This window comes from Pinus tabuliformis, chromosome Q (assembly GCF_031772625.1).
Source record: "Pinus tabuliformis cultivar Carrire ecotype Pingquan chromosome Q, CPIR1, whole genome shotgun sequence".
Classification (NCBI taxonomy): domain Eukaryota; kingdom Viridiplantae; phylum Streptophyta; class Pinopsida; order Pinales; family Pinaceae; genus Pinus; species Pinus tabuliformis.
In genome coordinates this window covers 1228798091-1228814970 of record NC_142296.1, presented here as the reverse complement: position 1 = coordinate 1228814970, position 16880 = coordinate 1228798091, and the positions used below count along the sequence as shown (strand labels likewise).

The following is a 16880-nucleotide window of genomic DNA, read 5'->3' as shown; positions in this document are numbered from 1 at the left end:
TCGACAGGTTCTCAAAGATGGCCATTATGATGGCCTGCAAGAAGAATATCACAGCAGAAGCCACTGCTAAACTCTTCTTTGAACGAGTGTGGGTGCACTTTGGGATCCCACAGTCTATCATCTCAGATCGGGACAGTCGGTTTCTCAGCACCTTTTGGTCCAGTCTCTGGTCAATGCTGGACACCAAACTCACGAAGTCCACAGCCTTCCATCCTCAAACTGATGGCCAGACAGAGGTTGTCAATAGGATGATTGTGCACATTCTGCGCATGTATAACTCAAAGCATCCACGCACATGGGACGAGAGCCTCCCCTACGTTCAGCACAGCTACAACCGAGCTCTTCACAGCTCCACTGGCCATAGCCCTTTTCAGGTGGGTTTGGGATTCCAGCCACTATGCCCCATTGATGTGGCCATGCCACTTGCAGCTACTCACATGAATTCAGCTCATGTCCAGTCCGAAACAGATAAGGCCACCAGCTTCATTGAGCGCATCCAACATATTCGCCAGCAGGTCCATGACATTCTTGAGAAATCAAATGCCAAGTACAAGCAGCGACATGATCAACATCGGGTGCCACACAAGTTTCAGGTGGGCGACAAAGTCTGGTTGCATTTGCAAAAGGAACGCCTTACTGGAGCCTATCGGAAATTGAGACCACTCCGATATGGTCCTTACACCATTACTAAGGCTATGGGAGACAATGCATTTGAGCTCAGCATTCCCCCATTCCTTGGCCTGCACCCAGTATTTAATGTGGACCGCCTTCGGCCATACTTTCCACCATTGCTAGACACATCCGACATTGCAGAACAGCTCAAACCCACAGAATTAAATCCAGATTGCATGGAACAAGCTGCAACTGATCGGATCATGGACACACAGATCAAGAACACTCGCCAACAGAATATCCAACTGTATCGAGTTGTCAAAGCGGGCCAACTCCTTCAGCAGGGCAAGTGGCTCACCAGGGAACAAGTTCAGCAGAAGTTTCCTCATCTCATGGAGGAGCTCAACGCAATGGGGACCATTGCTTCCTAAGGGGGGAGGAATGATCCAGGTGGATATTGGTGGCCACCTGCCAAGTCCACCTGGACCCCCACCATTGTCTTTCTCAGCATTTTCAGTTTCCTTAATTGTAGCACAACTTACTATTTTTAGCAGTTTTTCGGGTCCTGAACTTCCGGAGCCGTTTTGAGGCCCTAAACGACGTTTTTTTGGGAAATCCGGGGGCAACACGAGTCCATGGAATGGACTGGTGTTGCCCGTTCCAACAATGATAGTGCTCGGATAGATCTTTCTAATGAGCTATTGTACGCGTCAAACGGAGATCATATGCCAAAGTTACGACCCCGGGAAGTTGATGTACCAACTTACCCCCAAACGGGGCCCACAGTTTGGCGTTTCATCTCCTAGGGTTAGGTTTTGGAATGTTAAGGGTTTTTCCATTGTTTCTCAACAATAAATAGGCCTTCGAGCCTCATTGTAACACAGTTCAGAGGCATGTAGCCATCACATCTCTTCTCAGAGATAAGCTACCATCGCCCTAGCTAGTTTATTGCCATTTCTGTTTGTAAGCATATTTCAGTATTTTCCATTAATGAAATGAAGTATTATTTCCGCTGCATCTTTGTGTATATGGTTATCTCTGTAATTTGTTGCGTTCCTGTTTAAATCCGGATCAGTGGTATCAGAGCGGTCTGCTTTTTCTCTGTTTTTCTTTGCATGTCCCCAACAAGGTCGGGATATAAGGAGTTAGGGCTTGAACTGGTTGAACCTTTGCAAGACCAGCCTCGCAAATCCCGACGGCCTCCCATGGCGGACGAGAAGAAAGACGAGGGGGCAGGAGATCCCATCAAAATCTTGCTCGAAGAAGCGCTCGAGCGACAACGGAACGCGATGATGGACAGCTTTGCGCAGATCCTTCAGCGGCTACCCAGAAGCGGCGCATCGGCTTCCAGCAGCTCCTCTGGAAACGCCACACCCTTTAAGGTACAAGTTAATTTTGAAATCCCCATATTCGAGGGTCAGATAGACGCCGATGCCGTAGATAAATGGTTAAATCTGCTAGAGGGTTATTTTTCTGTTCATGAATTTTCGAGTCGGGAAAAGATTGTTTTTGCTCTTCTCAAAGCAGCCCCCCACGTCAAGGACTGGTGGGAAACCTACTGCGAGCAGAAGGATGAAAGTACTGGCTCACTATTTTCAGCCGCACCCACCTGGGATTCGTTCCGGGATGCCATCAAGGAGCAGTACTACCCTGTCGGAAGCTATGAGGATGAATACATAAAGTGGACCACGCTGCGGCAGGGAAGGGACCAAGACGTGCCGGAGTTCACCAATCTTTTCCATACCCTTCGCACAAAGTTGGGTATCAAGGATTCGGAGCAACATTTGATACTCAAATACCGTGGCTGCCTGCACAAGTACATCCAGGAAGAAATACAGTTCCTAAACATCCCCTCGCTCGGCGCAGCATACCGGTATGCCGTCAAGGTCGAGCAGAAGTTTAAACAAAAGAAGCGAGACTTTGGATCTGCGAATCCAAAGCAGGGGAAAGGTGCCCCTAAACCACAGAACAAAGGACAAAGCCAAGGCGGGACAGCCCAAGACAACCAGCCGAAGCTGCAAGCAAAGAGCAACGCCGCGAAGCCGAGAAAGGACACTGGAAAATGGTGCGAGTTCCATAAGAGCTCCACTCACAACACAAGTGAGTGTCGGGCCAAGCAGTCACTGGTGGCTGAGCTAAAGGTTTCAGAATCAGATGCATGTTCCGACTCTGAGTCAGAACCCGATAAGGGGTATGAAAAAGGGAAGCAGATCATTGATGCGGATCCCAGCGCCACTGTTGCTACCGCAAAGATCCAGAAAAATGAACCCGAAGATCCAGAGGAGGAGGAGCGTCTCTTCCACTCCCAGATGTGGGTAAAGGGCTCCCCGATACAGTTCATTGTTGATAGCGGGAGTCAAAAGAACCTCATTTCGGCAGAGGTCGTGAAGCGGTTGGGCTTACCGACCACAGCACATCCACAACCATACACCATTGGGTGGCTTCACCAAGGGCGAGATCTTCGCGTGAGCCAGCAGTGTCGCCTTCCATACAACATCAAGCCCTTCACGGATGAGGTATTGTGTGACATTGCTCCCCTTGAAGTTTGTGATGTATTACTAGGACAACCATACTTGTGGAAGCGACATGCTGTGTATGAATCAAGGCCCCGTGCTGTTATTATTACATTGGGAAATAAGTTGTTCAGGATACCAGAGGTAGCACCACCTGCCGCCATCTCTTTGATTACTGCAAAACAATGCAGTAAGATCATTTCCAAAACCAGGAAATTTGTTTTCCTGATGATACGCCCTCAAGGGAAGAAGAAGACAGTGGCCGCGGCCTCCAAACGGGGTCCCTCTGCACGGAAGCTACAGATGGACAAGATTGTGGAGGAGTACGAAGACATCTTCACCTCCCCGGCAGGGGTTCCTCTGCACTGTCAAGTCAAGCACTCCATCGATCTGACCCCAGGTGCGCCGCTACCCAATGGACCAATTTATCGGCGCTCCGTTCTGGAGAACAATGAAATCAAGAGGCAGATTCAGGAGCTCCTGCAGAAAGGTCACATCCGTCCGAGTTCTTCGCCCTGTGGGAGCCCGATAGTGTTGGTACAGAAGAAGGATGGGACGTGGAGACTCTGTATTGACTATCGGGCGCTGAACAAGATCACTGTCCGTAATAGGTACCCGATCCCGCGGATTGATGACCTCCTAGACCAACTAAAGGGGGCGAAATATTTCAGCAAGATCGATCTGAAGTCAGGATATCACCAGGTACCAATTGAACCCTCAGATGTGTGGAAGACTGCCTTCAAATCCAAGGAGGGCCTCTTCGAATGGTTGGTCATGCCTTTCGGATTGACGAATGCTCCTGCAACCTTTATGAGGCTAATGGATGACATCTTGCGGCCATTCACCAACTCCTTTGTAGTAGTATACTTGGATGACATTCTGATCTTCAGCCAGAGTTGGGAAGAGCACCTCCACCACATCCGACAGGTTCTCCAAACACTGCGGCAACACAAGCTATGTGCCAATTTGGAGAAATGCACTTTTGGCATGACCGAGGTTCAGTATCTGGGATACATCATTGATGAACAGGGGGTGCATGTCGATCCAGCCAAGGTCCAAGTCATTCGGGATTGGCCCTCTCCAACCACTCTAACAGAGCTCCGCAGCTTTCTAGGTCTTGCCAACTTCTACCGCAGGTTTGTGTTGGATTTTCTCATATTTCTTGGCCCTTGAGTCAAGTCACCAAGGGCGGGGCGAAAGCAAAATTCTTTTGGTCTGAATCTCAACAGAAGGCATTCAGGGAGTTGAAGGATCGCCTCTGCACGGCACCAGTGCTCGCGTTACCAGATTTACAACAACCATTTGAGGTCGAGACAGATGCCTCTGACTATGCTATTGGGGCAGTCCTTACTCAACATGGACATCCAGTGGCATATCACAGTGAAACACTTTCAGACACAGTCCGGAAGTACCCCACTTATGATAAAGAGATGTATTCCATTGTACAGGCCTGCCGACAATGGAAGCATTACATTTTGGGGAAGGAAACGGTCATCCACACAGACCACCGACCTCTGCAGTTCATACAGACCCAAGGGAAATTGCAGAATGATCGCCATCAGAAGTGGTCTACATACCTGCAACAGTTTCACTTGAATATCAAGTATAAAAAGGGCAGCACCAATAATGTTGCAGATTGCCTCAGTCGACCACCGATCATGGCGCTAACCACCGTGCTCAACTCTTGCGGGCACGAGACTTCTGATTGGCCACTTCTCTACAAAAGCGACCCAGAATTCGGCCACACATACCAGACACTCTTGGAGGGTCGGCAGGTTGCAGATTTTCACCTCCAGGATGCCCTATTATGCCACCTCGGTCACCTCTGTGTTCCTTCAAGCGAGCGTGCCAAGATGATTTGGGAAGCACACTACAGTCGGGCTGCTGGGCATTTTGGGGTCGAGAAAACAGTGGCAGTACTGCAAAACTATTTCTATTGGCCGAATCTTCGACAGGATGTTGGGAAGTACATCCGATCATGTACTGCCTGTGCCATTGCCAAACCGACCATTAAGAAGCAAGGCCTCTATACCCCGTTGCCTACCCCTAGTCGACCTTGGGAATCCATCTCCATGGATTACATGTCAGGCCTTCCTTCCACTAAGCATGGAAATGACTGTGTTTTTGTGGTCGTCGACAGGTTCTCAAAATGGCCATTATGATGGCCTGCAAGAAGAATATCACAGCAGAAGCCACTGCTAAACTCTTCTTTGAACGAGTGTGGGTGCACTTTGGGATCCCACAGTCTATCATCTCAGATCGGGACAGTCGGTTTCTCAGCACCTTTTGGTCCAGTCTCTGGTCAATGCTGGACACCAAACTCACGAAGTCCACAGCCTTCCATCCTCAAACTGATGGCCAGACAGAGGTTGTCAATAGGATGATTGTGCACATTCTGCGCATGTATAACTCAAAGCATCCACGCACATGGGACGAGAGCCTCCCCTACGTTCAGCACAGCTACAACCGAGCTCTTCACAGCTCCACTGGCCATAGCCCTTTTCAGGTGGGTTTGGGATTCCAGCCACTATGCCCCATTGATGTGGCCATGCCACTTGCAGCTACTCACATGAATTCAGCTCATGTCCAGTCCGAAACAGATAAGGCCACCAGCTTCATTGAGCGCATCCAACATATTCGCCAGCAGGTCCATGACATTCTTGAGAAATCAAATGCCAAGTACAAGCAGCGACATGATCAACATCGGGTGCCACACAAGTTTCAGGTGGGCGACAAAGTCTGGTTGCATTTGCAAAAGGAACGCCTTACTGGAGCCTATCGAAAATTGAGACCACTCCGATATGGTCCTTACACCATTACTAAGGCTATGGGAGACAATGCATTTGAGCTCAGCATTCCCCCATTCCTTGGCCTGCACCCAGTATTTAATGTGGACCGCCTTCGGCCATACTTTCCACCATTGCTAGACACATCCGACATTGCAGAACAGCTCAAACCCACAGAATTAAATCCAGATTGCATGGAACAAGCTGCAACTGATCGGATCATGGACACACAGATCAAGAACACTCGCCAACAGAATATCCAACTGTATCGAGTTGTCAAAGCGGGCCAACTCCTTCAGCAGGGCAAGTGGCTCACCAGGGAACAAGTTCAGCAGAAGTTTCCTCATCTCATGGAGGAGCTCAACGCAATGGGGACCATTGCTTCCTAAGGGGGGAGGAATGATCCAGGTGGATATTGGTGGCCACCTGCCAAGTCCACCTGGACCCCCACCATTGTCTTTCTCAGCATTTTCAGTTTCCTTAATTGTAGCACAACTTACTATTTTTAGCAGTTTTTCGGGTCCTGAACTTCCGGAGCCGTTTTGAGGCCCTAAACGACGTTTTTTGGGGAATCCGGGGGCAACACGAGTCCATGGAATGAACTGGTGTTGCCCGTTCCAACAATGATAGTGCTCGGATAGATCTTTCTAATGAGCTATTGTACGCGTCAAACGGAGATCATATGCCAAAGTTACGACCCCGGGAAGTTGATGTACCAACTTACCCCCAAACGGGGCCCACAGTTTGGCGTTTCATCTCCTAGGGTTAGGTTTTGGAATGTTAAGGGTTTTCCATTGTTTCTCAACAATAAATAGGCCTTCGAGCCTCATTGTAACACAGTTCAGAGGCATGTAGCCATCACATCTCTTCTCAGAGATAAGCTACCATCGCCCTAGCTAGTTTATTTCCATTTCTCTTTGTAAGCATATTTCAGTATTTTCCATTAATGAAATGAAGTATTATTTCCGCTGCATCTTTGTGTATATGGTTATCTCTGTAATTTGTTGTGTTCCTGTTTAAATCCGGATCACCAGGGCTCCCCATCTACTCCACCACCCCTTTCGCCTTCGGAGGCCTTCATGCAGCTTCTGGCAGGGCTCCCTAAGAAGGAAGCCCCTGAACCTTCGAAATTTGTGAAAAAATTGGAGGATATCCCAGCGATTTCCCTTCCGCCTGAAACCCCGATGCAAGTTGCTTTGTCGCTGTCCGAACAAGCCCTCGTCGGTCAGTTTATGGGGCTCTGGTCGTCCCCCAAATCCACGGAGATCTGGGTTTCCAGAAACTGGGCGCCGCTGATCAGAGAAAGTGTCACCTCTTACTTCCTGGGGAGAGGCTACTTCCTCTTTGAATTTACACCAAAGGAGGACAAAGAACTGATCTTCCGAAACGGCCCCTACTTTATGGGTCCTCGGGGTCTGTACCTTAACAAATGGACCCCGGACTTTGATCCAGCAGTCAATGTTCCTAACGAAGTCCCTGTGTGGGTTAGACTCCCCAATCTCCCGGTCCATTGTTGGAATTGGGACTCTCTGCGTCATATTGGAAATGCTCTAGGGAAATTTATTGACCAAGCGAACAATAAGGACCAATACGACTGCGCCCGGATCTACGTAGAAGTAGATCTGGAGGTAGGGCTCCCTAAGGCCATTACAATAAATGTTGGAAGCTGGACGCATCTGCAGAAGCTGGACTATGAGCAGTTGCCCTTCAAATGCCGGAAATGCCACAAGTATGGCCACTTCGCCAGAGGCTGCCCATTCAACGCCGAGGCCGCGCAGGGAAAGGATGACGGATGGAATCAAACCAAGCGCCACAAACCCAGGAAGATGGGAGGACCTAGCAGCAAAGGACAGCCACTTGTTCAACATACTTCACCACCCTCAGGAAATCGGTATGATCCTCTCAGCTCTCAACAAGAGAAAACTCAAGATGCAGGGATCCAAAAGGAGTCCGAACCCACAGAGGAGATTGGGAAACAAAACCCTGATTCTTCAAGCAAAGGCACTCCTTCAGCCTCCAACAAAGACACAAATGATGAAAACCCCAAAAGCAAGAATGATGAAGACAATGAAGAAGAGCAGATCACAGATGACTCAGAAGAGGAAGGAGAAATAGGTGAGTCCCAAGCCTCGGTAAGAAGATCCACGAGAGGCCGAAAAATGGACAGAGAAAAAAGAGAGGAGGAGACGTATAAAGAAAAACTACAAGGCAGCCAGCCCACTCTGGAAAAATTGCTAGCCTCAAAGCCCAGGATGCCGAAAAGCCAGCCTCACGGCTCCAAGGGAGCCCATCAGAAACATAAATAATGAAGATCATCTCCTGGAATTGCAGAGGTATGGGGAGCAAGGTCAAGGAAGAAGCCATGCGAAGTCTGATAAGAACAGAGACCCCAGACATACTTCTCATCCAGGAGGCTAAGCTGGAAGACTCTGTCTTCCAGCAAACAAGCAAGAAACTATGGTTCAAAAGTGAAGCAAGAGCAGTCTCCGCTAGGGGAACCTCGGAAGGTATTGGTACTCTTTGGAATGATAACAAATTTGCAGTCATCAGTGAAGCCAGCAACACCCACTGGTTGCTGCTGAAAATACAGAATCTGAACACTAAAGAAACTCATTGCATTTTCAATGTCTACTCCCCAGTCAATGTTGGGGAAAAAAAAGCATGCTGGGATTCAATAAGACTTCAAGCAGACCTCATGAATCTGGAGAATACTATCATTGCCGGAGATCTCAATCTTACCCTCAGCTCGTCTGAAAAAAGAGGTGGTAGCGCTGTTCGTGATCCGGCAAGAGAATGGGCTGAGGATCTCATGCAAGACTGGGATTTGCTTGACATCAAACCCTCCTCCAGTAAGTACTCTTGGACCAATAAAAGAATAGGCCCAGGTCATATAGCTGCTAGATTAGACAGATTCTTCATGCAAAGTTCTTATTTGTTGCTGGGATTAGAACCAAGAATGCACATTCTCCCCAACAGTATCTCGGACCATAAACCCATAAAGCTAGAATTACTAGCTCACCTTGACCTGGGTCCTATTCCCTTCAGATTCAGCCCAAACTGGATCAAGGAACCAGATTTCATGCAGCTTGTTAAGGAATGCTGGAACCAATCTATTAAAGGATCCCCCTTCTACATATGGGAAGAAAAGCTCAGAAGGGTAAAAAGAGCTCTAAAACATTGGGCCAAAAGTCTACCCAAACCGGATACAGAAAGAAAAAATATCAAAGTCGCCCTTGTCAATCATCAATCTCATATGGAAGATACTCCAGTCACCAAAGATTTGCTTGACCAAGAAGCCCATCTCCAACAACCCTATAATAAAGCCTGTCTTGCTGAAGAGGAATACTGGTGATTAAAATCTAGAAGTCTCTGGCTCAAATCAGGGGACAGAAACACAACTTTTTTCCATAAACAAGCGCAAAGCAGAAAATGCCATAACACCGTTTCCGAGATCAAGGTGGACAGCGAAACATTCAAGGAGTTTGCAGACATAAAGAACGCAGCCCACGCCCACTTTCTAAAGCTGTATAGCGAAGAAAAGGTACAGTACCATGCTACAAATCTTTTAGATATGATCCCAGCTACAATTTCCCCAGATATGAATGAAATCTTGGAGGCCAAAATAACCAAAGATGAAGTCAAAAAAGCATTATATGACATGGATCCGGACAAGGCCCCTGGGCCGGATGGATTCTCTGCCAGATTTCTCCAAACATGCTGGCCCATTATTGAAAAAGATCTGATTAAAATGATCCAAAAATCTCAGAACTCCCAAAAAATAGGAGGGAGCACAAATTCTGCCTTCTTAGCCCTCATTCCCAAGGAAAAAGGGGCCAACAACTTCAGCAGATTCCGGCCGATCTCTCAATGTAACATTGGGTATAAGCTAATCACAAAAGTCATAGCAAATCGATTGAAGCACTTACTACCTAAAATAATCCCGGAGAATCAAGGCGGCTTCATCCAAGGGAGGCAGATAGTGGACAACTTCACCCTTGTTCAGGAGGCAATCCACTCAAGTCTCCATCATAAAGAGCAAGGTATGGTAATTAAACTTGATCTAGCAAATGCATTTGATCATGTAAATCACAGTTTTTTGTTAAAAGTTATGAACAAGTTTGGGTTTGGATCAAACTTCATTAACTGGATCCGGGCTTGCGTTTCAGAGCCATGCATTGCCCCTCTTGTGAATGGAAGAGCCACGGACTTCTTTAAAGCTTCAAGAGGGCTCAGGCAGGGGTTCCCTCTCTCCCCTCTGCTATTTGTCATTCAAGCCTCAGCTCTCAGTTTCCTCCTGGAAAAAAAAAATGCAAGATCAAGATCTTATGGGACTGCGTATAGCAAGAGGAGTCAAGAACATTAATCACGCTTTGTTCGCGGATGACACCCTGCTTCTGGGCGCTGCCTCCCTCTCCACCGCCTCCAAATTAAAAGTTGCCCTGGAAGAATTCAGCATGGCCTCTGGCAGCGTTGTTAATAAGAACAAGTCCCACATCTACAATTGGAATACCCCGCCCAGACTTCTCTCTGCTATCTCCAGGTGCCTTGGATACGCAGCCTTCGCTTCATGGACCTCCTTCAAATATCTGGGCCTCCCGGTTGTACACAAAAGAATCTCAAGCAAAGATTGGCTTCCCCAACTTGAAAAATTTCAAGCAAAAATTCAGGCCTAGGGCTTTACCTGGCTCAACTATGCTGGCAAATCCGTTCTCATCAAATCAGTGCTCACTAGTTTTCCTATTTTTCAATTTGCAGGTATGATTACTCCATCAATCATTCTAAAAAAAATGGACGAGCATAGCCGGAGATTCTTCTAGAAAGGTGGAAAGCAAAACGAAAGAAAAATCCCCCTCATCAGTTGGGAAGTGATTTCTAAGCCTCTGTGGGAGGGAGGTCTTAATTTTAAAAATTTAGGCCATCTGAATGTAGCAATGGCTGCAAAGGTCATCTGGAGAGTTGTCGCGCCCAATCCTGGTTGCGCCCAAACAGCTCTCAGGAAAAAATATTTCCGAGGCCCTCGCTCCAGCTGCGTAGACCAAGTAATCCGCCTGCCTAATTCGCCTTTCCTTAAACTCTATGATAAGGCCGCCTCCCTGATCAAAAACCACTCTTATTGTATCCTGGGTAACAGCAAGAAAACAAAACTATGGACTGATAGAATCCTATCGACAGATCCGCTCAGCGACAGAGTGCATTTGGGCAAGCTACAGGAGTGGATGGAAAGGAACAAGCTTCATACGCTTTGGGATATCTCCCTTTGGAAAGGCAGCGAATGGATAGGTTGGAAGTCTGTGGATTTGCCAGATCGCCTGGTCGTTGACTGGGCCACGATGACCGGTCTCCTCCACGGCCTTGCGCCCTTGAGCAGGCATACACAAGACACAATCGGTTGGGGAAATAAATCTAAAGGGTATACAGTTGATGAAGGTTACGCTAAGCACAGAGAGAGACCGCACGTCCCCATAAACCCAGCGCCATGGCAAGCGATCTGGCGAATACAGGCTTGGCCCAAAATAGACACATTTGCGTGGATGCTGTGTCATGGCAAAATCCTCACCTTTGATCGTTTGCAGAAGCTGGGATACAACGGACCCTCCATCTGCCTCCTGTGCGGCAACAGTGAAGAATTAGCTGCGCATCTTTTCCTGGATTGCAGCTTCGCCAAATAGATATGGAGCGCCCTGTTGTATGTCTTGGATCCCTCCTTCCAACTTCCACATACAATGGTTGATCTCTTTGCTAGCTAGGCATCCAATTATCCTGGGCCTCCTCCTCAAAATCAGTTAATCAAATCAGCTTGGGCCATTCTCCCAAAGGTCATTTGCTGGCAGCTGTGGCTAGAACGCAATAGAAGAACCTTCAGGAATGACAGACAACACCATAAAATCATTGAAGTCAAGATCAAGTGCCAAATAAAGGAATGTCTGTCCCAAATAAAAGATGATGCAAATCTCACCCACCAAGACAACGTTTGGAGCTCCTTCCTGGGATTACAATTTCTCCCAGCAATCAGAAAAGCACCTCCACTCAAAGAATGACAATTAGGAAAACGGAAGCTGACTTCCAAGACTGGCTCAAAATACAATCAAGCTACTTCCTTTTTTCGATGGAGCAGCTAAGGGCAACCCGGGCAGAGCAGGTGCTGGAGTTGTCATCCTAAACCCAACAGGAAAAAAATTCCACTCATTTGCTTGGGGGCTTGGACACATGACCAGCACTCAAGCTGAGACCTTGGCCCTCCTGCAAGGCCTCAAGACCCTAAAGGAGCTGGAAATAAGGGAAGCAACAGTTATAGGAGATTCTCAAATCATAATAAGTGCAATGATCTCTAATTCCCCTGCAACAGACCTTAAACTAGCCAAAATGATCTTCAGAATCAAGGCCCTTGAAAGTGATTTCCAGAAGCTGAACTACTATCATGTTCTGAGGGCCCACAATAAAGAAGCGGACAGCGAAGCAAATAAAGCAGCTCTCCTATCTGCCGGGGTCAAGCTGAAAGAAGGAAAAGAATCATGGGAAGCCATCCCTTAACTCGCGGACCGCCATGTTTTACTGCTTGATCCAAAAAAAAATTGTCTGTATATCCAAGTGGGGGAAAATAGAGGATATAGAAACTACAGAACTTCATGCTACAGGAAAAATCTCAAGTCAAAATAACAGCCTCACTTCCATAAGTGAGACTTCCCAGGATCCAGACATCCTCATTGTACTCAGAAATTTGGCATTCAAGCCAGGAGGAATATAAATACAATATAACCGTTTCTGTAAAAAAAAAACATTATTCATAATTATTTTTCATGTTTACTTTTTCTTTCTCTTAATTTAGTTAATAATTATTAATTTATTTTAATGTTCAGAATCATTTTTCTCTCTCATGGTCAAACTCTTTAGATCTTTTTTCCATTTACACTTGGTTTGGCACTCTTAGCTTCATTATTGAGCTTTCTATCTCTAAGAATCAATGAAGTATTCACCCGAAACATTGTACATCCCAACTCTTAATAAAAAATCATAAATAAAATAAATTCTGGTTTAACTAGTCAATGAAATGGTTGTTTTCCAAGCATTTTTTCGTGTCATTTTTTTCAAATTCCAATACAAATTTTTCAAAATCATAAATTTAAATTGAATGTCTCAAAATTTTTAAAGCCCTAAATCCATTGATACATTTACAAATATATTTTATATAACAACAAAAATCACAACCTCCTTAAAAATTAAAAATTATATTATCAATGACCAAAAACCATTCTATCTGTTAATTAAATTATGCCAAATAAATATCCATAATTTTATTCTTCCAAATTCCTTTTAGCTTCTTAAAAACAATTATATATTAATTATCAAATTATAGCTTCTTCCAAACAACCATATATTAATTATCAACTTGTCAAACTTGGGAGTCAATGTGGCTCTTTGTCGGTTTGACAACTCATATCAAATTATAGCTTCTTTCAAACAACCATATATTAATTATCAACTTGTCAAACTTGGGAGTCAATGTGGCTCTTTGTCGGTTTGACAACTCACTCAAGATTTAGAAATGAAGCACTTAATCAATGTAACATTGGGTATAATCAATGTAACATTGGGTATAAGCTAATCACAAAAGTCATAGCAAATCGATTGAAGCACTTACTACCTAAAATAATCTCGGAGAATCAAGGCGGCTTCATCCAAGGGAGGCAGATAGTGGACAACTTCACCCTTGTTCAGGAGGCAATCCACTCAAGTCTCCATCGTAAAGAGCAAGGTATGGTAATTAAACTTGATCTAGCAAATGCATTTGATCGTGTAAATCACAGTTTTTTGTTAAAAGTTATGAACAGGTTTGGGTTTGGATCAAACTTCATTAACTGGATCTGGGCTTGCGTTTCGGAGCCATGGATTGCCCCTCTTGTGAATGGAAGAGCCACAGACTTCTTTAAAGCTTCAAGAGGGCTCAGGCAGGGGTGCCCTCTCTCCACTCTGCTATTTGTCATTCAAGCCTCGGCTCTCAGTTTTCTCCTGGAAAAAAAAAAATGCAAGATCAAGATCTTATGGGACTGCGTATAGCAAGAGGAGTCAAGAACATTAATCACGCTTTGTTCGCGGATGACACCCTGCTTCTGGGCGCTGCCTCCCTCTCCACTGCCTCCAAATTCAAAGCTGCCCTGGAAGAATTCAGCATGGCCTCTGGCAGCGTTGTTAATAAGAACAAGTCCCACATCTACAGTTGGAATACCCCGCCCAGACTTCTCTTTGCTATCTCCAGGTGCCTTGGATACGCAGCCTCCGCTTCATGGACCTCCTTCAAATATCTGGGCCCCCGGTTGTACACAAAAGAATCTCAAGCAAAGATTGGCTTCCCGAGCTTGAAAAATTTCAATAAAAAATTCAGGCCTGGGGCTTTACCTGGCTCAACTATGCTGGCAAATCCGTTCTCATCAAATTAGTGCTCACTAGTTTTCCTATTTTCCAATTTGCAGGTATGAGTGCTCCATCAATCATTCTAAAAAAAATGGACGAGCATAGTCGGAGATTCTTCTGGAAAGGTGGAAAGCAGAACGAAAGAAAAATCCCCCTCATCAGTTGGGAAGTAATTTCTAAGCCTCTGTGGGAGGGAGGTCTTAATTTTAAAAATTTAGGCCATCTGAATGTAGCAATGGCTGCAAAGGTCATCTGGAGAGTTGTCGCGCCCAATCCTGGTTGGGCCCAAACAACTCTCAGGAAAAAATATTTCCGAGGCCCTCGCTCCAGCTGCTTAGACCAAGTAATCCGCCTGCCTAATTCGCCTTTCCTTAAACTCTATGATAAGGCCGCCTCCCTGATCAAAAACCACTGTTATTGTATCCTGGGTAACGGCAAGAAAACAAAACTATGGACTGATATAATCCTATCCACATATCCGCTCAGCGACAGAGTGCATTTGGGCGAGCTACAGGAGTGGATGGAAAGGAACAAGCTTCATACGCTTTGGGATATCTCCCTTTGGAAAGGCAGCGAATGGACAGGCTGGAAGTCTGTGGATTTGCCAGATCGCCTGGTCGCTGACTGGGCCATGATGACCGGTCTCCTCCACGGCCTTGCACCCTTGAGCAGGCATACACAGGACGCAATCGGTTGGGGAAATAAATCTAAAGGGTATACAGTTGCTGAAGGTTACGCTAAGCACAGAGAGAGACCGCACGTCCCCATAAACCCAGCGCCATGGCAAGCGATCTGGCGAATACAGGCTTGGCCCAAAATAGACACGTTTGCGTGGATGCTGTGTCATGGCAGAATCCTCACCTTTGATCGTTTGCAGAAGCTGGGATACAACGGACCCTCCATCTGCCTCCTGTGCAGCAACAGTGAAGAATCAGTTGCGCATCTTTTCCTGGATTGCAGCTTCGCCAAACAGATATGGAGCGCCCTGTTGTATGTCTTGGATCCCTCCTTCCAACTTCCGCATACAATGGCTGATCTCTTCGCTAGCTGGGCATCCAATTATCCTGGGCCTCCTCCTCAAAATCAGTTAATCAAATCAGCCTGGGCCATTCTCCCAAAGGTCATTTGCTGGCAGCTGTGGCTAGAACGCAATAGAAGAACCTTCAGGAATGACAGACAACACCATAAAATCATTGAAGTCAAGATCAAGTGCCAAATAAAGGAAAGTTTGTCCCAAATAAAAGATGATGCAAATCTCACCCACCAAGACAACGTTTGGAGCTCCTTCCTGGGATTACAATTTCTCCCAGCAATCAGAAAAGCACCTCCACTCAAAGAATGGCAAATTAGGAAAACGGAAGCTGACTTCCAAGACTGGCTCAAAATACAATCAAGCTACTTCCTTTTGTCGATGGAGCAACTAAGGGCAACCCGGGAAGAGCAGGTGCTGGAGGTGTCATCCTAAACCCAACAGGAAAAAAATTCCACTCATTTGCTTGGGGGCTTGGACACATGACCAGCACTCAAGCTGAGGCCTTGGCCCTCCTGCAAGGCCTCAAGACCCTAAAGGAGCTGGAAATAAGGGAAGCAACGGTTATAGGAGATTCTCAAATCATAATAAGTGCAATGATCTCTAATTCCCCTGCAGCAGACCTTAAACTAGCCAGAATGATCTTCAGAATCAAGGCCCTTGAAAGTGATTTCCAGAAGCTGAACTACTATCATGTTTTGAGAGCCCACAATAAAGAAGCGGACAACGAAGCAAATAAAGCAGCTCTCCTATCTGTCGGGGTCAAGCTGAAAGAAGGAAAAGAATCATGGGAAGCCATCCCTTAACTCGCGGACCGCCGTGTTTTATTGCTTGATCCAAAAAAAAATTGTCTGTATATCCAAGTGGGGGAAAATAGAGGATATAGAAACTACAGAACTTCATGCTACGGGAAAAATCTCAAGTCAAAATAACAGCCTCACTTCCATAAGTGAGACTTCCCAGGATCCAGACATCCTCATTGTACTCAGAAATTTGGCATTCAAGCCAAGAGGAATATAAATACAATATAATCATTTCTGTAAAAAAAAAAAACATTATTCATAATTATTTTTCATGTTTACTTTTTCTTTCTCTTAATTTAGTTAATAATTATTAATTCATTTTAATGTTCACAATCATTTTTCGCTCTCATGGTCAAATTCTTTAGATCTTTTTTCCATTTACACTTGGTAGCTTCATTATTGAGCTTTCTATCTCTAAAAATCAATGCAGTATTCACCCGAAACATTGTACATCCCAACTCTTAATAAAAAATCATAAATAAAATAAATTCTAGTTTAACTAGTCAATAAAATGGTTGTTTTCCAAGCATTTTTTCGTGTCATTTTTTTCAAATTCCAATACAAATTTTTAAAAATCATAAATTTAAGTTAATTAATTTATAAAAAATTAAATGTCTCAAAATTTTTAAGGCGCTAAATCCATTGATACATTCACAAATATATTTTATATAACAACAAAAATCACAACCTCCTTAGAAATTAAAAATTATATTATTAATGACCAAAA

At 45.5% G+C, this 16880-nt stretch overlaps 1 protein-coding gene across 1 annotated transcript; it reads left to right on the top strand.

Moving 5' to 3' along the window:
- Positions 1–10842: 10842 nt before the first annotated feature.
- Positions 10843–11580, top strand: LOC149224243 (uncharacterized). Its single transcript, XM_089388127.1, has one exon. It carries the CDS (start codon positions 10843–10845, stop codon positions 11578–11580), a length of 738 nt encoding a protein of 245 aa, XP_089244253.1.
- Positions 11581–16880: the final 5300 nt, after the last annotated feature.

Excerpts from the sequence above, each read along its gene's own strand:
- LOC149224243 (XM_089388127.1), top strand. The coding sequence starts at position 10,843 with ATGGCTGCAAAGGTCATCTGGAGAGTTGTCGCGCCCAATCCTGGTTGC.